The 26420-nt window shown below is 31.8% G+C and overlaps 1 protein-coding gene across 3 annotated transcripts in view; it reads right to left on the bottom strand.

Moving 5' to 3' along the window:
• Positions 1-258: 258 nt before the first annotated feature.
• Positions 259-26420, bottom strand: part of BCAT1 (branched chain amino acid transaminase 1) — a 94932-nt gene continuing 68770 nt past the window's right edge. For 2 of the 3 annotated variants that reach the window (XM_074194242.1, XM_074194244.1), the window contains exons 8-11: positions 22759-22844; positions 19473-19613; positions 16467-16541; positions 259-7458 (exon numbers count right to left, since the gene is read on the bottom strand). In XM_074194242.1, the coding sequence (XP_074050343.1) occupies positions 7417-7458; positions 16467-16541; positions 19473-19613; positions 22759-22844 (344 nt within the window). In that variant the 3' untranslated portion in view covers positions 259-7416. The remainder of the gene's footprint in view (positions 7459-16466; positions 16542-19472; positions 19614-22758; positions 22845-26420) is intronic. The other variant, XM_074194243.1, reaches the window with a different exon arrangement.

The raw sequence follows: 26420 nt of genomic DNA, 5'->3' as shown, positions 1-26420 counted from the left end.
TTTAAAGAGAAGCGATATTTTGCAAAAGATAAATCCATATCCTTGAATGTTTTTTCATAAAATTTTAACATTCATATGCTCTTGTTTTGCTCTCCCTCCTTATATGCTTTTCCTTTTCTTCAATATTATTTTTTAAATGCTAAAATGATGGTGTCTTTATGTCCTCTAACCAAAAATCTTGCATCATAAAAATGATAATTAAAGTTTATTATATGCATACAACAATGTTGTTTTCCTTAATACCACACAAACAGGTGTCCACTAAATCATTTTATTGAAGAGAGAAATACTGCATAATTACAGATTGAATGAGGAAAATGCAAACAATAAAGAATGTATCTATTGCCAGCAAAATACAATTATTACAGGTTCTTTAGACATACAAATATAAAGTATTCATTCACACCAGATGGTTCATGTGTAACAAAACCATTACAAGAGTTTAATTGTGCTTCTACAAAACCTTTAAAGAAGAATGAGGTAGAGTTTACTTTACTTTACCCACTATATTTTCCTTATAGCTGTTATTATGATGCTTTTAGTGTGTCTGAATCCTTGTAACATAATATCAGCTCAAACATTTATGAAAAGATAATTCTTCCAGAATATTTCTTTATATCTGCTGAATGACCATTTTTTCACTCAAAGAGGATTTCACAAACTGGTACAGAACTAGCCACCTTATAACCAGGAAATTTAAGACAGGAACAGTCAGGTTTTATCACTCCAGTGGCAGTTATAATCAGATTCAGGTGCAAGAAAACAGGGTACAAAAAAGTCTATATTTTAGCTAACTCTTCAATGTTCCTAAACTTCTATAAATTCTGTGATAATATATTCACTTTAATCTATTTCTCTTTTATCAAGTTTACATTATTAAATAAGTACATGTAATTCAAATGATGAGTGAAGACTATGGCATCAATGAGATGTATCTATGTACAGTTGAAACACTGGGAACAACTTTAGAATAATTTGATATATGCTCAGAGACTGACTTATGTTCTAAGATCTGATCTAATAGTATTTACTACAATCTTGGAAATTTACCAATGAACTCTTGCATTGATCCTAACTTTAGTGTTATTTTTTATGTACCTTTTGATAACTAGCTAGAGGAAAACACAACTAATTTAATTTCACTATTATATTCATCTAATTCCTGAAGCATTCAAAATACTCCTACAATCTAAGGAACAGAGAAGTACATCTGCAATAAATTGTTTTATTTTTGTTCCTCATAACTTTCCTCTGCCCAGAGAAATTTACAATAAGAAAGCCTGGAAGGGGAAAGGTTTCTCAAGAATTGATAGTATGTACCAGAGGTTTTTTCCAAGGCCCTGGATTTTTAAATCTCTTGGATTAACTCCAGGTCAGTTCTTCAGTTATCCAAAGCAGCTTCTATTAGATATTGCAACAACTTAGTTCACTTTTTAAGTGCTATGCTCAATACTCCACTAGGCAAGGGGAATAAGAGACAAAATTTCCCACAGTCCCTGTCATAAAATATGTCTGTGAACTCGGTCTAATTCCAGAAAAAAACTAAAAACCACTTTCTTGAAGACACATGGTATTTGGCACAATTTCTATTTGGCACTTATAATTAACCTTCACAAGGAAACCAAGATTTAAAAGAGTAGCAGACTACAAGGATTCTGCAGGGGGCAGGAAATAGTCTTTCTTTGGACAGGATGGAATAATGAAATATTTGTATTGCTTCCTGAATCATATTCCTTCCTCTTTCATTCTCACTCTTGTAATGCCTCTGAATTTCTCTTTCCACATCTTTCTTCATTCTGTAAAAACTGTAAGAAAGAATTCACTCACTGTAACCCTGGACATGAAGAATTAATTAGGTCTTATAATAATCTGTCATTGAACAAAATAAACTAATCCACCCCAATATTTTACTTTGTTAAACAAAATCTGCACATTATTTTGCAAACAAGAGTTTGGGAATGATATAAAATGTGTAGTAAACTATTCAATTGTTAAGTCCTGTCTACAATGGAGATCCTAGTATGAGAAACCATATAGCCAAAAAAGAATGGAGATCTAATAATCAGATCTGAAAGCTGGGGGGTGGGGGGGCAAGAGAAGGGTAGAATGTAGTACAGCTTTATTCTCAAAGACTGAGTTTTGATGTCTTTTTTAGAAGGAAATAAATGTCTGCCTAATCACAGGAAATGTTCCAGGTGAACAATACTATTTGAGTCTTAAAAAAAAGAATCTGATAAGTACTTTGTGGAAATGGGTATTTCAATTTAAGCTATATTGAAAAATGTAAGAGAAGTTAAAATTTCCTTGCTAATGAGACAGGATTTAAAAAAAAAAAGAATTTCTTTTGGCAACAACGAAAAGGACACAAATTTATAGTACTTTGAAGAACTGGTCATCAGGACCAGTTACAAATTTCTCAGATTTGGTTTGAAATTAATCTTCCATTTTCTAAGTAGTTTAATATATGAACTAACATGCAAAAGTAGGTCATTCCATAATTTGTAGTCTCTAGTGAATCTCATTGTTAGATAATATTTTGCATGTGAATTTCAGTCTTAGCTCTCTTAAGGATTAAGAAACCAAGTGGGAATATTATTAGGTGATGTTTCTTATAAAATATGTCACAGCAGTTTAATATGTCCCAGAATAGCTTAATAATAGTCAATTAAGAAATTATATATATATATATATATATATATCTTTTTAAGATGACATAGCTTATGCCATGTTCAGTGTTTGAGTAGCAGAGAATGTCCTAAATAAAATAAAAAATAAAAATAAGAAATTAAAATATTCAGTATCTTTTTTTCCCAATACATTTTCTGAGAATTTAGTCTCCTTTCTGTCTGTATGTATCACGTAATTACTGTCCTGTACTACTGAATTGTAAGCTCTTTGAGGACAATAACTATATTCTAGAATCAAGTCCACATCTAGTATTGTACAATCTTATATACCTTTTAAATCATTCAATAATTGTTCATCAATTTTATTATTATGATTATAATCAAGAAGACAAATTAAAACTTACAAGAATATTCTAATTAGTTCTAAAATATGCTGCTAATTAAAAGTCCTTTTTAAAGAGAAACATAAAAAAATCTATTTGTGGTAAATCTTTTTTTTTTTAGATTTTTGCAAGGCAATGGGGTTAAGTGACTTGCCCAAGGCCACACAGCTAGGTAATTATTAAATGTCCGAGGCCAGATTTGAACTCAGATATGCCTGACTCCAGGGCTGGTGCTCTATCCACTGCACCACCTAGCTGCCCCCTATTTGTGGTAAATCTTAAAGTAACTTTGATCTATTTGGGTAAAGTGACCACCAGGACTTAATGATAATTTAACTATTTCATTTGGTATGTAAATATTTAGCAAAGAAGAAACTAAATGAATATTAACTATATTTCATAGGCATGTTTATGTATAAAGGACTGTTTCCATAAATGCTGCCAAAGTGGCCTGCTTCATTTTCAGACAGATTTTGTATCAAAGGAAGTCAAAGTGACCTATAAAACACACCAAGTGCTTCAGAAATCAGAACTCAAAAAATTTCTCTGTTATATACTCTTCCATACCTACATAGGTACAATTATGACCTATTTTCAGGGCTAAAGAAAAACTGCTTAAGGAAAAAGAATACAAGTTTAACATGCTCAGTGAGATGAGAAATAAATAACTAAAAACATGTCTACTGAGATCTTCTATTCCTGCCATGATAGAGTCCTATATGTAAAAAATATAAAGTTCTTCTACAAGTTCACTGCCCCCAAAATCACAACTTTAGGTACCCAATACTGCACTATCTCCATGCCAATGAGCAATTATTTTTAGGTATTGAAATGAAGGCAAGCCATCAAATTGGCATAATTCTAATACAGGGTTCTGTTGCTTGTTTCTTGCTTTCTTAAAGGTGCTAAAACTGCATTTCATCACAAGATTGATATTATCTGTTGCTTTTTTTCCCTCCTGATATGAAAGAAAAATGGAAAAATATTGTTCTCTTCCATAATACAAGAGAAATTTTTAAATGAAGAACATGTACAGGCTCTTGGAGGGAAGGAGTAAAAAAAAAGATGAAAACAAAATAGTCTTTGTTATCAAGGAAATTAGATGAATTAAACTCAAAAATAAGATACTTTCTAGAGAGACACAATTTTTTGATATTAAAGCTGGAAGGGCCACCCAGAATATATATTCTGAATTTTTCATAGGACAGTGATACCCAGGAAAGTAGAGTGATTTTTTGAAAGTAACAAAGCTGATTAGTAGCAGAATGGAGATTAGAATGTGGGTCTACCAATTTTCAATCCAGGGACTACTACCTATCTTGAGATAATTTCCTAAGGTTTGAATAAAAAATTCCTTGTCAAAGTTCACTCCATCATTTGAGTTTTACAGTTAGTTTGAAAGCTGAAATTGATCATTTTTATTTATTCATTCAGACAAGTCAATACCGTGCAACATCTCAGGAATGTGCTGATCTGATTTTGTCATTCTTTGATTTGGCACAACTTTATTCTTTAAAAAAGACTCTGACAGAGAAAATTTCTGATACCAGATGGGAGTTTAAATGCTATTTAAGAAACATTTCCATTTTAATGGTTTTCTGATGATTTTTTTAAAATCTTGATTTCTATTGATGTGTAGAAAGCTAGGGATCAATTTCATCTGAAAGTAACAACTCAATGAAGTAGAGGGAAAAAGAAAATGCAAAATAACAATTAATCATTATCATTTTAAGTACCATCAGTTCTTGTTTATATGCATGCTCATATGAATTCCTGAATCTCATTTGATCAACTCAATTAAACATTAAATAATTGCAGTCAATTATGCAAATATCAGCAACAGTATTAATTTGTTGATCTTTTTGAGTAGATTAGCCTCATATGTTCCTAATGTTAGATTATCTTATGTCTTAAATGATCAATTAATGTTACTACAACTAACTGCTGAAAAATGGATAATTGCCTAGTTATAATATGCTACTCTTGCTACATTAATCCACTACAATTAAACAAATAGGGCACAGAGAAAAAAAGATGTGCAGATGTTCTTTCCAAATTCATTTAACAAGTTAGTAGTATAGTTAGCTCTTATTAAAGTGGTAAAAACAATTATGCATCCTAACATGAACTAACTTGATGATTTCCCCCCCCTTTAAGCTGAGAAGCACCCAAATTTTATGGATAGGGCTCCGATTATGCAATGAAGTAGCCTAAGTTCAGTTCTTACTTCTGATAGTTACTAAAAAGTGATCATGAGAAGAATCACTTAACACATTATATGTAAAGTTAAGATTAAAATACTTGTCCTAGCTACCTCTTAATTTTTTTGAGGAAATTGTTTTATAGTTCCTAAAGTACTGCATAAATGTGTCCTATATACTTAGTCCTTCAGGATATAATACATATATACAGTACTTGTATGTCTGAGTCGGTCCCAAATAGTGATTGTGGAAAACACCCATAGAAAATTGCAAAACTTAATAAAAAGATGGTGTATTGAAGGATTAGTAAAAGTTACTCCTCTTTTTTCATTGAGCAGAAGTATTTTTTTAATGTAATGGACCCTTTTTTAGAATAATATATTTAATGAATAAAATAAAATGCATAGGATTCCAAAGGAAACCAATTATATTGATATAGTTACCAAAATATTTTTTGAAAAGGTCACAGATTCAATACCAGTTTGGGGGGACTATCATTTCTAAAGTGAGGTCAAAAGATTTTCTAAAAGAAAAATACATCCTTTAAATAGGAAAAAACATGGTTAACTGTGAGAAAGACAGTCATACTTCTCAGAAGCAAGGGCTGAATTAAGAAGTCTCTTCCAGTATAATATAACAACTCATCATAAATGCCTTACAAAGAAAAGTTTCATCATCTTCTTCATTCCAGAACACACATACATATCATTCTTACACTTATCTAAAGTCCCTGCTTTATAGCAAAGAGTAGCTATTAAAGCAGAGCAGATCTTTCCATCTTCTTATAGCAAATATTACACAATTCACTATTATTTCACTCACTAGAAAATCATGCCTATTTCTTATAACTTTGTCTCTCACTTCAAGGCACAAGTCAGTATTAGAATAACTCCTATATCTTGCTGTGTGTCTTTGGGTACCTTTCCAGGCTGGTGATTCAGCAGACCACAGGAAATAAAAATAATGTGAGATAAATATACTAACAAGATGAATAAAACATAAATGCCATTAACTAATTTCAATTATGTAAAGACAGTAAATTGAATACTTTTCTGTGCTTATAACTTATTTTAAAGAGAATGTGGACCCCCCCAAAAAAAACCCTCTTTCATAGTTGTCAGTTATTATTCAGTTCTTCAGTAAAATTACATAATTGTTTTAGGGATTAGAGAAGAGTACAGGTCAATAAGAAATTTTAATAATAAGGGAGAATATACTCGTCAATAAGTCTGAAGATCTTCAAAAGAAGATCCTTTGGGATTATACAGAGAAATTTAGAAGTTCCATTTTTAAAAAAAGCAATTTGAGATGTCTTTTAGCTACAAGATAAGTGTTTTATATTTAAGTATTGGCATGTGGGAGTTAGACACACTAATAAGGGGGAGGAAGAGTGAGTAATACAATGAATTACAGTAGAGATTATTAGCCGGGATATTGATAAAAATCCCCTGAGCCTCTAGGTGCATTGACAAGGAGCTTTACAAACTTAAGCTTCCCTGGGGAAACTCCCTGTAAATATACAATAAAAGCAAACAAGCATAAAGAACTAACAGAAGGCTATTAATGATACTTTAGATTCAGAATTGAGCAGGGGTCCATGTCATTATCCTCTAATGCAACATTTCTATGGTGTGAAAGAAAAAAAAAAGTAAAGCAAATGTTTCTGCCAGAAAGAAATTCACTGTAAAACCCAAATACAAGTGTAGAGAGCAAATCCATTTCTTCCAGTATCTCAAAGAAAAACAGAGAAAAATAACAACTAGAGAGGAAAAGAGTATCTTAGAGATGGAGAGGAAGGAAATAGAACATAAATGAAAAATCCATCTGAATCAGCTTTTAGTCAGTCAATTCACATTTGGTAAATAAAAGGAGGGGAGAAAATGACAAGGAGGTAAAGAAGGAAGAGAATATTCCATTCTAAATCATAAATAAGGAAAAGGCCACTAAAGGAGGCACTAAAAGTTGTGAGGAAAATTCTACATTATATGGCTTACATCTTAGCTACCTACTGAAGAAAGTAATGTGATTGTTGTTTGTATTCTCTGGCACATGGAGACTATCACTCTCAGGATGCATTTTGACCTCACAATGATAATACAAAATACATTAAACACAGCTGTAAATTGGCAATTAAACAAAATCTATCACAATTCAAATGCAATGACTTTCTCCAATAACATACAGATGACAGTGTTTGTTTTTCATTCAAGACACCAAGATTGTCCAATCACTCTCTTCTCTTCCATACTGCAACAAAAACAAGAAAACACATTTTAAAAATGAAAGATGAAAGTGCAGGAAGAAGCTTAAAGCTAAATCATTATAAGCCAAGACCAAATAAATAGATCAATTTTATATAGTGTTATATATTAAATTGAGTTATAACTTATAGAAAAAAATCAAAAAGGAAGAAAAACAAGGAATTTTTGTTTATTAATGTTGTTTCCACTATTTAGAAAAAATAAGATTTAAAAATATTCATCCTTAGTGATCAAGCTTCGAACTTTTACATAAACCCTATTGAATATATTTTGTTTCAAGATATTATGATTTTTGTCAGTGTTGGTATTTTCCACATTGATGTAAATCACAGCCCTATTATGAATCAGAAGAGTTTTCAAGAATTACCAAAACCAAAAACTCTATTACCCTGCAAGCCAACTTGGATAAGAGTCTTTCTGAGCTTAGCTAGGATCATTCTTCAAAGCCTTCCAGCTTGGGTTTTGATCTGTGATAATATCTCTGAATTCAGGAGCTTCTTTATAGGAATCCACTAATGTATACTATCAATTCATCTGAAACTTAGTCTTAGAAAGCAGTCTGAGAAACTAAAAGTTAAACGGTTTCCTCATGGTAACACACTCTATGTATTCTTGAACTCATATCTAAGTGACTCCAAAGTTCTACTCAATTCATCCTAACCATGACAAAAATAGGAGTGAGACATCATCTGAAGGAAATATACCATTAAATTCTCTATATTTCAGACCTCTTAGCTTCTTTAAAACCTCTACTCAAGTGCTTTATCTTACATGAGGTATTTCATAACTTCCCATTCCCCACTCCCAGCTGCTAGTACCTTTCCCTGGAAATTACCTTTTGCAGGGAGTCCCAAAATTCTTATTTCAACTTTAAGCTATTAAATTTTATAAGTATATAAATATATATGTTGCTTTTTACATTTATATGTAAAGATATAAATATAGACTTATAACATATCTTTATATTTTTTATTATTTAAATATCTTGCTTTTTACATTTATATATAAAGATATAAATATATTTTTATTAAAAAAGTAAACTCCTTGAAGACAAGGACAATTTCTTTTTGTCATTTGTTCATTACATTTTATTCCTAGAACTTAAGACATGGTATGTGCTAAATAAATGCTAAATGACTGCTTGATTTTTGAAAATGTTTGACTTTTGATACTAAAAAAGAATATAGATATAAATTAATTATCTATTGCCTGGAGATCAAATGATATGATGCAAAAAGTACTTTGTAAGCCTTAAAGTATTATATGCAAGATGATTGGATGGATAGATAGAAAGATAGATAGATAGACAGACAGACAGAGAGATGATAGATAGATACATAGATAGATAGATAGATGATAGACAGACATAGAGAGAGAGAGAGAGAGAGAGAAGGAAAGTGTATAGTAGATAGATAGAGAGATAGAAGGCTGATAGAACAATAGAACAAACAATTATTCTAGGAAGCAAAATCTTAAAAAATTTGTAAATTCTGGCTAACCTATCAAAATAAAATTTTGTGTCCTTTTTTCCTTCAATAATTCTTTCCTTCATTCAAAAATTCTTGGTCTTGAGCAAAACCATATGAAAACAGGTTTGTATGTTTTGCTTAACCAAAGCACATCCTACTTTTCCTTAGGTTCCTTTTTCACCTTTAAAAGAAGCTCCATCCTATTCTATTATAATCTAACAGCTACATTCTAAAAACGGTCCTAATATCCTTGCTTACCTCAAACCTGGCCACTATCAAAGGCAATAAAGCCACTCTCCAGCATGGAAGCCAATTGTTTACACACTTTTCTAGTTCAATGGAGGAGGAGCAGCCATGCTGACACTCTTGATCTCCATTGCATTTTTAGAATTCGTCCCTGTCACTGAGAAGCTAGTGAAAAGAATCTTGGAGTCAGAAGATTATCTTGACCTTGAGCACATCTGATCTTCAGTTTCCTCATTTTGTAAAATGGGAATAATAATAGTTAATATTGCTTATGAAATATCATTAGAAAGGAGAAAATATTTCCTAAATCTTAAAGTTTTAAAATTCATGTTACCATTATAACCGAACCATCTCTTATCTTCTGAATCATGTCATCCAGTTATATTACACTCGTCCTATATCACTTAGCTACCTTCAAGAGACAGTAGGATGACCTGATGGATTGAGAATTGAACTTAAGAGTTATTTAGAGGAGCTAACTTAGAGTTAATTCTTTAGAGAAAAAAGAGGAAAAAGAATTCTTTGTTGAAATGTGTGAAAATTTATTCCTTTTCCTGGGAACCGGGGCTCAGACTGGGAGGGAAATGAGAGATGGGTATACTTGACACAATCTGAGAATGTAATAAATTAATAAATGAATGAGCATATAAGAAAAACACTTTCTAAGTGTTTTTTAATTGTTAGTATCCTTTTTGTAGTGGCAAAGAATTGGAAATTGGGGAGATGCCTACCAATTGGGGAATGGCTAAACAAGTTATAGTATATGCATGTTATGGAAAACTATTGTTCTATAAAAATTATGAGTGGGCAGACTTTAGAGAAGCTTGGAAAGAATTACATGAACTGATACTGAATGAAGGGAGCAGAAGCAAGAGAACACTGTACTTAACAACAATGCTGTGAGTTGATCAACTACGATGGATCACTCTCAGCAAATCACATATCAAGGATAAACCTGGGACAGCAACATCCACATCCAGAGGGAAAGTAAAGAAAAAAAGAACAAAATGATCACAGAATCTGAATGTAAACTATGTTCACTTTTTTAAAACTTCTCTTGTTTTTCCTTCCTATCTCATGATTTTATTTCTTTTTCCTTAGTCCTAATCCCTCTTACACAAAATGACTAATATATAAATATGTTAAACAGAAATATACATATACAACTTTTACCAAACTGTTCACCACCAAGGGAGAGGGAAGGGAGGGTGGTAGAAAATGTGTAACATAAATTTGCAAATGGATGAATGTTGAAAAACTAAGATTAAATAAATCAATAAAGCTATTAGCATTGTAGTAAAAATGGTATAGTACTCTATGCCTCAGCATTTGACTTGCCATTAGCAAGTTAAAACCCTAATTTTGAAAAATGTCACTGACTGTTTCTCTTGATAGGAATACTCTCTCTCTCCTCATCTCCTTCACCTACATTCTCTGTCATCCTTCAAGTCTCAGCTAATATACCACCTTCTTCAAGAATAATTGATATTCTTTTTGTCACCTTTTAAAAAAGAAATACTAGGATTCAAATTTTTCTACATCATTCATATCTTCTCCTTTTCATATACTTTGAGAACATCATGCTTCAAAACTATATTGCCTCCACTATAAACTTTTTCTGAGCACATTTTGTCTCGTCCAGCTGTTCTTGTGTTCATTTTCCTCTTCTTCCTCTTCTACATGGAACACATCCATAACTATAATGTTAAGAGTACAAATATGATGGCTTCTTTGCGAAAATGAAAAGCTTGTTTTAAAAACACTTTCAGATTTTATTGATTTTTTTCCTTTATTTGATTCTCTCACCAAGGTTTCTCTAAATATTTACCTTTGGTTTCCTATTTTTTCTTGAAATGATACTTGTAATAATCTTTGTATGTTTGTAAATATTTCCATGATCTTTACAAAAATTTTATATTCTAAGTAGATATTAATGGCCATATATTTTGCTTCATTTAGCAATGAATTCAAGTGTTTGGGTCTAAGACCATTTCTAAGATCTTTTGGTTTTCTTGTTATTGTAATTTATTTACATTAGATAAACTTAGAAAATAATTTAAAATAATCATTCTCTATGTCTGTTGCTCTATTTGCCACTTTAAATCATCAATAGCTTGTTTAAATAGGTCAGTTTGGATTATTTTCATTGCATATCAAAAGCTTTTTCTTATTTTTATCATCTTAGTTTTGCATTATTTGATTTCATTGTTCTGACAAGTTGGTGGTTCTAAGGCAAAAATATATGATTTGGGAATTATTCCAATACCAGTAATGATTTATTTCTTGTTTTTAAAATATGATAAATTTCATTTTTTCTTATGTTATTTGATACTTGCTATATTCTTATTCTTTTCTCAAAATATTCACAATCTAGGTGTGGAGTTTCAGTATCGTCTATAAGCTTTTACTTTCTCTCACTTCATCCTCTTGAACCATATTTTCAAATATATTTAATTAAGCAGAGTCAAAGAATAGTCATTAGTGGTTCAGTATCAACTTATAAAGAGTTCTGTAGTATCCCAGGAATTTGTGCATGGTATTGTACTGTTTAACACTTTTATTGCTAACTTATGTATAGATGGTATCAATATATCTGCAAAAAACACAAGACTAGGAGAGATGCCTAATGCATTACACAGAATTAGAATCCAAAAAACTTGTTACAGGTTAAAACACTGGAGTGTATCAAACATGACTACATTTGATATTGTAAATGTAAAGTCTTATTTTAAGGTTCAAAAAAGCAATTTCATAAGTCCAAGATATGGTAGGCATAGTTAGATACTAGTTTCTTGGGGGGGGGGGGGGGGGGGGGGGAACCTGACAAATGCCCTGGCTAGGACAAACTGGATGATGAGGGTTCTTAATTTCATGTTTTATGAAGACTGATTGAAAGATTTAGAGATGTTTAATCTGGAGAAAAGAACATGCAGTAGGGAAATGTTGATGACAGATATTCTTGAAGACTTGATCATATTTGGTCCCAGAGGGCAGAACAAGGAACAATGGAAAGCTTTAAAGAGACAAAAATAAGTTGAATCTGGAGAAAAACTTCATAACAATGAGTGCTGTACAGAAATGAAGTGGGTTTCTTCAAGAGGTTCCTAAGCAATTTCAATAGAACTTTTCAAGTATAGATTGAATGACTACTCCTATTTACCAGAAATATTCTTTTGGATTTGGGTTAGACTAAAATGGTCTCTCAAGTTCCTTTCATTTTATGAAATTCAGTTAGTCTGTTCTATTCATTAAAGTTATCAAGTGTCAGTTATGTTTATTTAATTTGGAAAGGAGTATGTAGTTCTTTATAGAATTCTGTGCCCCCTAATCCTCTCAAATGTTGTTGCTCCATAATCTACAATTATATTCATGGAGGTCTTTTTGAAAATTTTTACCATGATCACTACAAAACAAAATAACCAAATTATGAAATTATGTTTCTTATACTCCTTGATTACATAATAAAACCAACTGCCAATTACTTTATGTGCTTCTCCAAGAAAATTTATGAGCCTTTCCTTTGCCAAACTGAAATTTCCTGCCTTTCATTATAATGAGAATGTCTAGATTGATCTGATGGAGTTCCTCTAATAATACGTGTTTGTTGATTGTTGTCATCTCTTATGTCGGACATTTCACCTAAGTTTATATTTGTAAACTGTCTAAAAACTATTTAATTATTTACATCTTCTATTTTCACATCATTCTGCCACTATTACCATTCAACAAATGGGAATAAGAAAAATTTTACATTTCCTTTGTTTCACAAGTAGACATGTCCAAAAAGTTCATCCACAGCAAGTCAATCTATTGGTAGAAAGCATCTCTATATTTAGTGAGACTTGCCTTTGAAAAGTAGGAAAAACTTGTTGCTGGAACTGTACTGAAATACTTTCTATCATGCCAGAGCTCACACTCCTCAGGCATAATCGTCATATGTTTAGGATCATGATCAGATTAAGACATCACACAGTTGCAGAAAGGATTCTTCTTTTGCATAGATTGTGATCATGCCACTCTTGTTAAAACAACAATAATAATTTTTTTACTGTACTCTTACCATCTATTTATCTGTGTGTGTGTGTGTGTGTGTGTGTGTACATATATGTATTCCTGGGTCCTCTCAACTCAGTTAAAGGAAAACTGATTAAATTCTAAGCAAGAGGAACTCACTGATGAATCTTTGCAAGGAAATGAAGTTTTCTAATCAACATAGAAGCAAGAGAAAATGAAAAAAATATAGAGAATGTCTTACTTGGAGGAACTAGAGAAACATAGATATTTAATTTTATTTTTAATTATGTTTAATTAAATTATTATTAAAAGTAAAATATACTTTGTATATATATAATATATCATATAAATACTTATGTTTATATATTATATATTATAGACAGTGTTTATATAAATATATATTGCATATACACAAATAATATGTATGTATCCTTCCATACTTTTTCTCCTACCTACTCTTCTTGCTTTATTTTATAGTGCTCCCCTTAAATCTGCCTTTCAGGAATACTGTTTTAACAGTCTTTTTTTTTTACCTCATCTACTACACTCCTTCACTCCTTTCTTTCTTCATGCCTGTATGCCAATCCTGATATGAAAATATCCTCTTTCCAAATCTCTGCCTTCTTTGTCCCCAACCCAGCTCTGATGTTTTCTCTTCCACAAGTGCTTTCCTCTCTCTTTAAAGCATTTTGCCCAGATCCCTTTTTTGGATTTATCGTTTTGCATCCTTTACTATAATTATTTGTGTACCTGTGTGGTCTTCCTTTGGGGAGATAGGAGCAAGCAATTATATATCATATACTATGTGGCAATATGATCTCATTTGATCTATTAGCTTGTATGCTCCTAGAGGGAAAGTTCCATTACATTTTTTCATCTTTGTATTACTGGTGCCTTACATAGAAAGTGCTTAATAAATGTTTAATGAACTCAATTGAAAAGTATACATTTGTGAAATCTTCTGAGTGCAACAATATTAACTCATCTGAATTTCATTGAATTTCATGTAATTTTGGTCAGGTCAATCCTGAGTTTATAATATTCAAATGAGCAAATGAAATAAAATATGTAAAGTATGTTGCAAACCTTTAGTTACTATTATTATTCATTTAAATTTCAAAAGTTCAAATGATATTACTCCAAAAGATTAGATTTTTAATTTTTTCTCCAAATATATATTTATCTTGAAAAGGGGGGCTTGTGATTTTCTCACTTATGAGATTAGTTCATAGTTGGTATCTCAATATTTTAACTATGAACTAATTATTTCATAAATATTGAGACTTAAAGTTTTAGTTGTATAATTTTTTATTTTTGTTTTGAAAGTCTATATCAAGGCAACCTTGAATTAATAGAGGTAATGCATAGAAATGTTTTGGGGAAAGTGGCTAAATTTTTTTAAAGTAAAATATGTACTTTCATAGCATTTTGAAACAGTCTAATTCAGAATTTGTGGAAAATTTCTAGAAAAGATTTTTTTTTTCAAAGAATAGAAGGACATAAAGTTCCTCATAGTACCTTTAAAGGTACTGAAATTTGCCTGGTGGCCTATGTGTAGGAATAGTTCCAGTGTCTTTTTTATGTCCTCAGGTCAAAAGAAAAGTACACTAGCAACATGATGAATGATCCCTAAATATAATCTCTCAGTGTAATTTGAGTTAGATGTACACACACAGGGAATTCTTCTCTTTCTTCAATAAATATAATCAGAGTTTGGAGTGCTCTCTTCCTAGGAGGTATTTGTAGAATCCATCTAACTAAGACACAGGAAAATATAATTACCTAAATGGGATTAAATGTTTAACCACAGGGATTCTTACTCATATACAGAAGGTTAAAGAGAAAGCCAAATTTGTGGCGGGGCAGGAATGTTTCCCCTGGGGCATACTGGCAGGGCTCTCTGAAGCTTTTACACTGTACTTTGTGGGGAACATCCATGTTTCCATGTAATGTTAGACAGATCTAATGCACCACATGGAGCAATTCTAGGCTTTTCTCTGAATGGGTATTTAAATTATTTTTCTTGGACAGAAATAGACAACCTAGTGGCTTGGCTGACAGTAACAATTTGCCACTGTGTGAGAGAACAATTTCAAGACTCCTCTGGGTACTTTGCCCACAGGTCCCAAGGAAAAAAGGGCAAGCCCACAGTATTATATTGTAAAGGAATAATCCTTTACCAATTAAAAATTTGGAATCTATAGCATTTTTTTATTTTTTAAATTAAAAGTGATTATTATTTAATGTTTCAGCTGTGTGGGGAAGCTTCCAGTGCAAAGAGGTAATTCCTTCAGAACAATATTAAGAAAGTTACCTTGGATGCTGAGATATTAAGGGATTTGTCCCTGGTTAAACAGATAGCATGTAGCAAACACATATCTTGAACCTAGTTCTTTCTAGTTCCAAGCCCTACCTTGTAGTGCCTCTGTGTTATACTATCTGTGCAAAATTCAATGATTTATTTTCTTTTCAGAATGGATTTCTGTATGAATAATTAGCTTTTATTATAAGTACATGATAGTTCTAGCTGAGTTTAGTTAAAAAAGATAAATTCTTCTTCTTGGTCAAAGGCACTAAATTATACATTGAATATATGCAGGTGAGAAAAAAAATGGTATCATTCTATCTTCTTTCTTCCATACCTTTTGTTTCTAAAATTTTTCACTGACAAAATTTTTAACCCTCAATTTTTTAACTACTTCATATTTTTGTGTATTTATTGCTATTGATATTTTCATTCTGAACATGGAGTTCAATGGTTAAGGGAACTCCCCTTGATAAGAAGCACTCTACCAATAAAGAGCAGTATTGATGAGAATCAGCCAGCAAACATTATATGCTTCCTTCGATTTGTTAAATTTTGAGAATACAAAGGCAAAACTAGAGTCCCTTGAAGGAGCTCATATTCTAATAGGGGAGACAGAATGCAAACGACTCTGTACAGGGGGGCATCAAGAGGCTAATTAATTTGTCTACAGTCACTTATTTCCCTAGCTTAGTATTCCCCATTTAGTATTCCCTGTCCAAAATTTAGTAAATATTCTCTATTTACTTCTCAGTGTGCATGCTTTCTCCTCATATTAAATACTAGTAAGCTCCTAAGAAATGTTTCATTTCTGTCTTCATAGTTTCAGTGCTTAATGCTGTGTCTGGCACAAAGTAAGAACTTTGCTAATTTGAAGCTAATTTCATTTTTCTAAGTAATTATATTTAGTTCTCACCAGTGATTGAATTTAGTAGTCATATTAAATAAATAAGCACTTACCTGTATGTCATTAAGTTGATTTAAAATACGGGTGGCAAGTTTAGGACCATTCTCCATGGTTGGAATATGAATATTCTAAAGAAGAAGAGGAAGAAAATATATTAAAAGAAACTCATGTGTATTGTGAAAATTGCAAGACTGAGAACAAAGCTAGGTAAATCTAGAAAATAAGAAAAATTGACAGACCTCTTACCTTGTAGAAAATTATGTGTTCTGTAAGACTCTATTCAATCTAAATTTGTTGATACTTAAGTTTTATTGACCCATTTTTTAAAAAAAAATCAAATCATCGAGGCAGTTGGGTATTATAGTGGATAAAGAAAGTACTAGACCTGGAGTCAGGAGGAGTTCAAATCCTGCCTCAGATACTTAATTAGCTGTGTGACCCTGGGCTAGTCACATCATATGTCTCTTACAGTTTCCTCATCTGTAAAATGACAATGAAACCATTTAGCCTAAAGGCTTATAGTGATAAATGAAGCATTTTTCAAGGTCTTTACAAACCTTACAATGATAGATAAATGCTGGCTAATGATAACTATTGTTATTTCCCAATATATCCCACACCCTACAGTCTAACTCTGATTGAATGCTTGTTTCTAAGCAAGAAAATGTTCAGCAAACCAATGAAACAACCTATTCTCTTTACTCAATACACCTTTTCTTTATTTTGTACTCATTTTTCCCATTATATATGTATTATTTCCCTTAGTATACTAACCTAGACAGAATTTAACATTTTCAAGTTGAATCTTCAGAGGCTGCTTTTGTTCTAGAGTGTATACTATGACATCACTCCTCCAAAACCATAGCTCAAAAATCCCCACTGGTATGGGTCCTATTAACAATCAGGTGGGAGCTGATTAGCTCTCAACAAAGGCATTTACTAAATGGCATAGTAATAACAGTTGCATTCCCTACACCTTTCCATCCCCTATGTTAATATTTAAAAAGTTATCTAGTATAAAATATTTTGCGAACGTTTACTTGTTCATTGTTCACATTTTTGCCAAATATACTCTTGATTATATATGGTACTTCATCAATTTTGTAAGTTAGGAAAAAATAATATAAATAATATAAATAACATATATATATAATGTATATTAGTATATGTAAGTATGTATATACATGCATACATATATGTGTGTGGGTAGATATATATGTGTGTATATATGTATATACATAGTATGTATATATATATATATATATACTATGTATATATGTATGAGTTGATGATGGTTACTTTCTTTGATAACAACATAAAAATTTTTTCCCGAAAACCATTAATATCCCTTCCTCTTTCAGAAAGCTTGAAGATGGAAACATTGTTGCCCTCAAAATAATGTTGTCTCCACCATGAACTTCTTCTGTGCATAAGCACATCTCTATTTTAATTAATATCATTTCTAGTTCCTTACATAGTACAACAAAGAATTTTATATTTATGCTGAGTTCAAATATAATGGCTCCATTGTATGGAGAAAAAAGTATAATTATATAATTATAAAAAAATCTTTGCAGATATTTTCTACTTTTCATGTTTCTTGTCCATATAATTTTATTCTTTAATAATATTATTATTATCACTTAGTTGAATCTCACTTCATATTTCCTTTAAAATTGTTTGTTCTTGTACTGCTTTTTGTTATAATATGAAGTGATATTATTCATTATATTCCACCATAAAGATTTACAAATAAATTTATATTCTATTAATTGCTGTCATAAGATAAGTTTCTGCAAAGACAAAGACAAAGAAATGAAATTTTTTCTCAATGAGGCAAGTTCTAGGCTCTTTTAGTATCTTTCTGGTGATGATTGAGTTAAATATTTTAGATCACTTTAGGAAATGGTAACAGTCCATGTTGATAAGGTGTCCTTCTATCACCAGAAAATAATGAGCTTGATTAATATTATTAGTAATGTTTTAAAATAAGAATAGTATAGAATATCAAATAAAAAGAATGATTAAAATGATTAAATCTTTTTAGATTTATTAAGACTGTCAAAAATGAGAAATAAGAAAACATATCAACAATCAAGAAAAATTATATTCAATGTAAAATCAAAGGTAATTAGATAATCAGTAAATTTATCTAATCCATATTCAAGAAGTATACCATCTAATTACAAAATTAACTGATGTAAACCATGAAAATTGGGGTAACATAAAGAAGGAATAAGGATTTTAAGAAAAGTAGGTAGAAATAATGTGAAAACAAGAGGAATAAGGAATTATTCCTCCTAAGTTGTTGCCTGCCAATTAAATCTTCACATTTCTTCAAAAGGACTTGTAAGTGCATCAGGAATTTTGCATTTAATGATAAAAACACATTTATTTTATATACCTGTCATGGACTAAGTATTACATATTGTTAAATTTAGCAATGGCTTAACTTTTGTAGCAGTGGCTTAACTTTTGTCTTTGGGGAGCTTATAGCCTTGTAGGAGTTTAACCACATAATACAGAAATATAAATACATTTCAAAATAATATACTTCTCTGTAAAATAGTTAGCTAACACAAGGAAAACCAAATTATACTTTAAAAGTTCATATTATTTGCAGTTCTTGATTTAGTAAAGTAAGTTGAATAATGGAAATCTTCCTTGGTTCTGAAGACTGGAAACAATGTCAATTACTTATAAAGTCTTCCTTATTGGATTGGTGGACAATACATCAAACTGAGAGTCTACTAGACTATCACAAACACTTGAATTCCATGAGATTTAACCAAAAGTGGTATACTTACTTGAGATTAGACATTATCCACAACTATATTTATAAAACAATCACTTAGCAAGATGGTAGTAATTAAACTGCTAATATGGTTTCATTTGAGATAGACAGACAAACCAAAACCCAACCAAAGGTTAATTGCATGAAAAGTTAAAAAGTTTCCTTTTAAGCTATGTCTAAATTGCACCAAACTGCACACAAAGAAAATTAATAAAACCATAAGGACCCATGAGAAATAATAAAAATGAATAATTGCTTCTCTTACCTCACCCTTGTATAGTACATCAGAAACTGGGCAAACAACACAAGCCGTACCACAGCCAAACATCTCTTTTACTCTATTTTCTTTTAAGGCAACAATTAAGTCATTCATAGTGAGGTACCTCTCAGTCACCTTAAGTTCATCCTGTTTAGAAGATTGAAAATAATAATTTTTTAGCATATATAAAATGTCTAACCTTTCTTCTACCCATGAACACTTTATGTAGAGAATAATTGTTATTCCACATAACCTCACTTAAAGGTAATTTGTGAAATATTTTTTTAAATGAAGAAATTATAGTTTAGAAATAATAAAGAATTACTCTATGGTAGTCCAGCTTCTCAATGGCATGATCAAGAATTAGATATCATTGGCATGACTTTTTTTGCAAAAAAAAAAACACAACACAACAACTTATTAGATAAATACTAGAATTGTACTAGTTTTATATAGTTTCTCTGCCTTGCTATCTTTAATGCCTGTTTTTTTTCACGTGTCAGGTACAAACTTCTTTAAATTACTCTACTTAATGAGAACATAAAACACAACAAAATGCATTCTATCTCTATCATCATAATTTTCCAAAGGTATTTTTATCACAAAGGAAGATGATAATATAACCAACAAAATGGAGGACTAGACAATTTCTCTGACCCTTATGACTTTTCAAATTTCTCCAAGAAATTTGGTAAGAATTAAACACAAGAGATAGAGAAACTGAATAATTTAGAGTTTATTTCCTCTATTTCAAAAAATTATCCATGGTTTAAGCAATCAAGAACTCTATTGAAGTAATAAAGGAAGATGATACTTACTATATGTCACTCACAGCAAATAGGAAAATAAAAACGTGACAGAATATTGATTTTAGTGCAGTGGGTAGAGCCCTAGGCTTCTAGAGTCTGGAAACCTGAGTTCAAAATGTAGCCTTATAGATATTTACTTACTGTGTTATCCTGAACAAGTCACTTAACCTATGTTTGCTTCAGTTCCCTCAACTGTAAAATGGGGATAAGGGTGATTGTGAGGATCAAATTAAATATTTTTATTTTTTTAAAAAGTATTTCGCATAGGGTCTAGTACATAGTAGGCACTGTATAAATGTGTATCTTCTTCTCCTTCCCCTTAATAGAGAATTACACTTCTTATATTCCTGTTCCTCCTAACTCACTGACTTGGTTTTTTCTAACAATACTTAAAAAATCAATTTCTATCTCCTTCCCCATTGTAGGATTTTGTAAGCAAGGACAAATTTCACTTGCTATTGTTCAGGTATGCTGAGTTAAAATGAACAAGTTAGGAGAAATAGTTTAATTTTTGACATCATTTCCTCTTTAAGTCCTCACAATTTAATCAATTCTAATTCCTATTAATTAATTGACTTTTTTTCCACCAGATGTTCCTGGGTCAGTGAGTACCAAAGAAGTGATCACCCTGTTTACAAAAATCAAAGTAAGAAAAAAAAATTTAAACCATTAATATCAAGAAAGGGAAAATAAGAAACTATATCTGGAGGCGGCTAGGTGGCGTAGTGGATAAAGCACTGGCCCTGGAGTACCTGGGTTCAAATCTGGTCTCAGATACTTAATAATTACCTAGCTGTGTGGCCTTGGGCAAGCCACTTAACCCCTTTTGCCTTGCAAAAACCTAAAAAAACAAAACTAAACTAAAAAAAACCCTGAAACCATATCTGTTTGGCTTAGGAAGGAACATACATTATATCACAGATATACTGACAGAGCTGAATGAAAAAGGAGGGAAAGAAAATGCCAATGAAATTACACTTATTTATAAATTTCAGTTTATAACAGTCTGCAATTGTAATTATGTTTTTCCCAACCATAAGTTTACAAAGGTCTTTATAAAACGAAAGGGGAAAAAAGCCATCAACCAAACCTGTCCAGAAAACCAGCCAAGCCAATTAAAAACAAGCTGAGTTCTGTGTTGTGGAAAACACACACATGCTGAACTGTCTTCCCTCTGCCCACCCTTATTTATCTTTGGACCATTTCCTCTGACTTATGAGGACTTGTAACCTCCTCCAGTACTTTTGGCATTCCATGTCTCCCTGTTTTAAAATAACTTTTAAAACAAATTACAGTTAAGGAGTAAAAAGAAGCATCCCCCATTATAACCAATTTTCTAATGCTAGAAAATCATTAGGACTGTAGAGATTTTCCACTTACAACTTGTCATCAAACCTTCTGCACTTGGTTAATTTTTTTTAATACAACACAAATTATCGAGTGTCAAAAACACATTTTTTCAACTCTAAACATATTTAGGACAGGGCAAGCTGTTTAAAATTATACCAACAGTTTGCAAATGTCATGGCCAATGTGCCAGCCAGCATGTGGCAGTTGGGTCTTGTCTACTTCAGGGGTTTGTAGAATTATTTATAGCACATTTTCTCTATTTCAAAAATCTCTGCCAGAGAAACAGTACTCTTCTAGAAAAAAAAAATCTGTGTTTATAAACATGTTTCTTATTAACACTGTTTGACCACAGTATGGACAAAGCCTATCCATGTTCCTTGGAGGCTATTTGACCACATGAGTCAAAAAAACTCCATCCAAATATTCTTGTCAGACAACCATTTCATTCAACATTTTCATCATGAGTTCCTCATAACATTGTTCCCAATACACAATGTTTTAATCTGTTCACCAGTGTTGAACAAATGAATATTAGAGTTATATAAATAATTTTGTATTTTGGGGATTTATTTTCTGGAGCATTCTGAAATAAAGTTGCAACCATGGGAATCCACTTGTAGTAAGCTATATTAAGAATTAGGTTATTTATTAATGAGTAAACTTTTTTATCACTACTAAGTGCATTGTCAACTTCTATTACTCTTCAGAAATAGGGAGTATGAATATGGATAGAGGCAAAAGGTTTTATGTATGCTTATTATAGAAAAACCATTTCCCTGCATTATACAATGTTTAGAGAGTAAAAATGGTCCTCTTTAAGTAAAATGGTTGTACATATTTTTGTAACACTTGAGAATGGAGTTTTCCTTTTTTCATTCTAAGAGCCTGCCTAACAGGTTTCTCTCAATCCTTTGGAATGAATTATATTTATTTGATGAACCTGCCAAGACAGTTCTTTTAAACAAGCTCATCTTACTCATGTTAAGATTGAAATAAGAGATAAGATTAGTTGGAACTACAGGGCATTATTTCAACACTCCCCTGGGCTTATATCCATTACTGTTTATCTCTGACAAGTTGCAAGTGGAAAATATCTACAGTTACAAAAATTGTTAATGGCAAAAAGCACCCACCCATTTATGTGCCAGATCCAGTATACTTTGCCTTGTCACTCCTGGAAGAATAATACCATCTAGTGGTGGAGTTGCCAGTTCATCTTCTGCAACAGAATGATAATGATAATTAAAAATGGGGGGGGGGGGCAGAGAAATTTTCAAATATAGAAATATACATTAGAAATAGCATGCATAAACTTCAACTTCAACAACCATAACTAGATCTCAACCTATTTTAGCAACCAGTCATTCATTCAGATTCAGGGAAGATGTTATGATCTTTCTGTTGTAAGGGTTCCCAAATCACTCAAATGACAGATAAATCTGTGAGAGAGAGAGAGGGGAAAAAAGACTGATTTAATTGCCATCAGTCTACTATTGGCCCAGAGAAAGATAACAGCTTTCCCCACAAAAATGAACTGAGAAGACACAACTATCCTAATGAAGAATAATACAGCCAGGGAAGAAATCTAGTCATTTTGAATCTGATGTTTTAAGCATTAATCATTAATAAGTTGTCCTATAAATTATACACAAGGGATTGATCATTCTACTCTAATTCATATATAACAAATTAGGACACAGATCAATTTCTAGACTGGATTCTGCCATCACATTTTTCTGTAAAAGTCCATCTAATGGTTTTTATGCAATACATTTAAGCCACTGATTCATTCAACCATTCTACTAAGGTATATTAAGTTCCTACTATATGAAAGTCTACACTGACATTTCTTCACTCTTCATGAAAATTCATATGGAAACCTTTCAAAATTATAATCGGTCTCTAGCATAACTAGTGGGTGCTGCACCATAAGCACTCTTCTGACTCTTACTCTCAACAACAAGAAAAGAGTATCAGACCAAGCAAGACAGAGATGAAACTATCACCTGTGAATTAAAAATTATGTCAATGTTTTATTGACATGATCTATCATTTAGAGTTAAATGGATTTCAATTCTATGAGATTGGGAAAGGTTATAGTAACTTGCTCTATGGTCTATTTTGTTCAACATTTTTATCAATAAAGGCACAGTTGCATCCTTATCAAATTGTTTAGATGATACCAAATTGAGGTTAGCTATACAATAGATGACAAGTCAGGGTTCAAAAAAAATGTCTACATAATTGAATACTGGACTGAATTGCATCCAATAGAATTCAATAGGATCAAATGTAAAGCCCTGAATTTGGATTAAAAATATTTACTTCATCAGTCCAAGAAAGAGAAGATATGGCTACAGGAGTTTCTCTAAAAACGATTTAGAGGAGTTTTTTGTTATGTAAGCTTAATGAAATAGCAGTGTGGATATTATAATCCTAAAAGATAATATAAACTTGCGCTTACTTATATAAAAGGAGGTATAGCTCACAGAAATAAAGAGTTGATATCCACACAGCTAGGTGATATAGTGGATACAGAGCCAGATTTGGGGTCATGAAGACTCATTTCATGAGTTCAAATCTGGCCTCAGACATTTGATAACTGTGTGACCTTAGGCAAGTCACTTAACCCTATTTGCTTCAGTTTCTTCATCTGCAAAATGAGACAGAAAAGGGAATGGCAATCACTCCAATATCTTTATCAAGAAGAGGGTCAGAAACATGGCTAAAACAACTAAAACAATTCACATTGTATACTACACTGGTCAAATCACATCTGCAGTATAGTGTTAAGTCCTGGCTACCACATTTTAGGAAGAGCTTTGACAAGCAAGAAATCATTGAAAGGAGGTTATTAGAATGTTGAAGGGCATTGAATTCATTGCATATATAAAGATCAATTGAAGGAACCTAAGATGCTTAAATTGAAAAAGAAAGACCTAAGAGATCTGGGCTAGTTATCTTCAAGTATTTTAAGAGAGGTCTTATGGAAGAGATAGAATACTTGTTCTCTTTGACCCCTGAGGGAAGAACTAAAAATGACTAATGCAAAATCCAAAGAAATATAGGTTTGATGTAAGGAAATTTTTTTGTTATTCAGTCATTTTCAGTCTTTTCAATTTTCTGCAACCTCATTTGGGGGTTTCGTGACAAAGATACTGGAGTGGTCTTCTCCAGCTCATGCTACAGATGAGGAACTGAGGCAAACAGACTTTAGTGCTTGCCCAGAGTCTTATAACTAGTCAGTGCCCAAGGCCAGATTTGAACTTAGGGAGATGTCTTCTGGACTCCAGAGCCAGTACACTTTGCACTACACTACGGCGCCACCTAGTGACCTTCCCAACAATCAGAACTACTGAGAAGAGGAATAAGCTACAACAGATCATATATTCTCTTCCATTGGTAGACAAGGTTGGATGATCTCTTGCTGGTTGTGCTCTGGTATGAATTCTTTTTCAAAGTATCAACCAGATGACCCTTCCATTCTGAAAATCTGTCATTCTATCATATAAAAGAAGATGCAGACCCTTCCTTGAAGAAAGAAGAAGGTAGAGAAGCCAAGCATATAATTGTGTAATTATTTAAGTGAACTTAACAAAGTATTTTTGGAGTAAGAACAATATGAAATGAATTCATGTATGATGAGAAAACAAATAGAGAAGAAATAAATCACTGATATCACTTCTAAGCATATATATAGAGAGATATAAATTCATAATTAGAGATCATTCCAACCCCTAATCTTGCAGAGAAACTGAAGAGTAAAAAAGTCAAGTTCTTTGCCCAAGACTACACTAAAAGTAGCAGAGCCAATCCTAGAGACCAAACTTCTAATCTTTCAGTCCACAATATTGCCCTACCTACAATATCTCTACTAAGAGTTATATTTGAATTATCCAGATAACTGTCTAAATCTTTTACTACTATAAGTACATGCAAACTAATTATGATATTTTATTTCTGTGAGTACATGCAGACTAATTATGACTATTTTCTTCATTTTTGAGAAGTATAGTGAAATATTTAGAGATTAAGGAAAGAAAAAAACCTGAAATAGCTGCACTGAGGAATAAACAATAGATAAATAAGAGATAAATTTAAACCAGTTGATGACAGAGGATGAGTCTTGAATCTTCCCAAGCTCCCTTATATATTATATAAATGCTTGAAAAATTACTTTGCTTACATAATGTTTTCATATATAACTCAAGAATGTTCTTTTTTCTCAAGCCAGGGGATAAAATCTTTTAAAGAACAAAGTTCATTTGTTTTCTTGTTTGTTTTGTTTTGTTTTACCTTTTATCTCCACCAAAAATAGCTTTACTAGCAAGAGGAGAACCAATAGCCCCTAGGCCACTGGTTTCATCTTTCAATCACAGACCAGATTCAGGACCATAGGTTAAAACCTGGAAGGGGTCAGGTCTTAGAGGTAATGCAGTCTAACTCTTTCATTTAACTGATTGGGGAACTTCAGCCTGGAAAGTTAAAGAACTTGCCCCAGGTCACAGAGATGGTATATGATAGACTCAAGATTTGCATGCAGCTCCTTTCACTAAATTTAGCTCACTTTTTCACTGTTTGGTTTCATATTTTTTTCCCTAATGTTGAAACAAGAATTCAGCCTATAGGAAATCTAAGAAAAACAAAATCATGAAGTATATAAACTGCCTGCTTAATAAAATGCATCTTTTGCATAGTATCCTACCCATTAGCCTGGGGTCAATGAATAGAACATCTGCTCTGCTGGGTGCCAGACAGAGATGACGACATGAAAACATTTGGGTGAGAAATATTC

Source organism: Macrotis lagotis, chromosome 7, assembly GCF_037893015.1.
Source record: "Macrotis lagotis isolate mMagLag1 chromosome 7, bilby.v1.9.chrom.fasta, whole genome shotgun sequence".
Lineage (NCBI taxonomy): Eukaryota > Metazoa > Chordata > Mammalia > Peramelemorphia > Peramelidae > Macrotis > Macrotis lagotis.
This window is presented reverse-complemented; position numbering and strand designations above follow the sequence as displayed.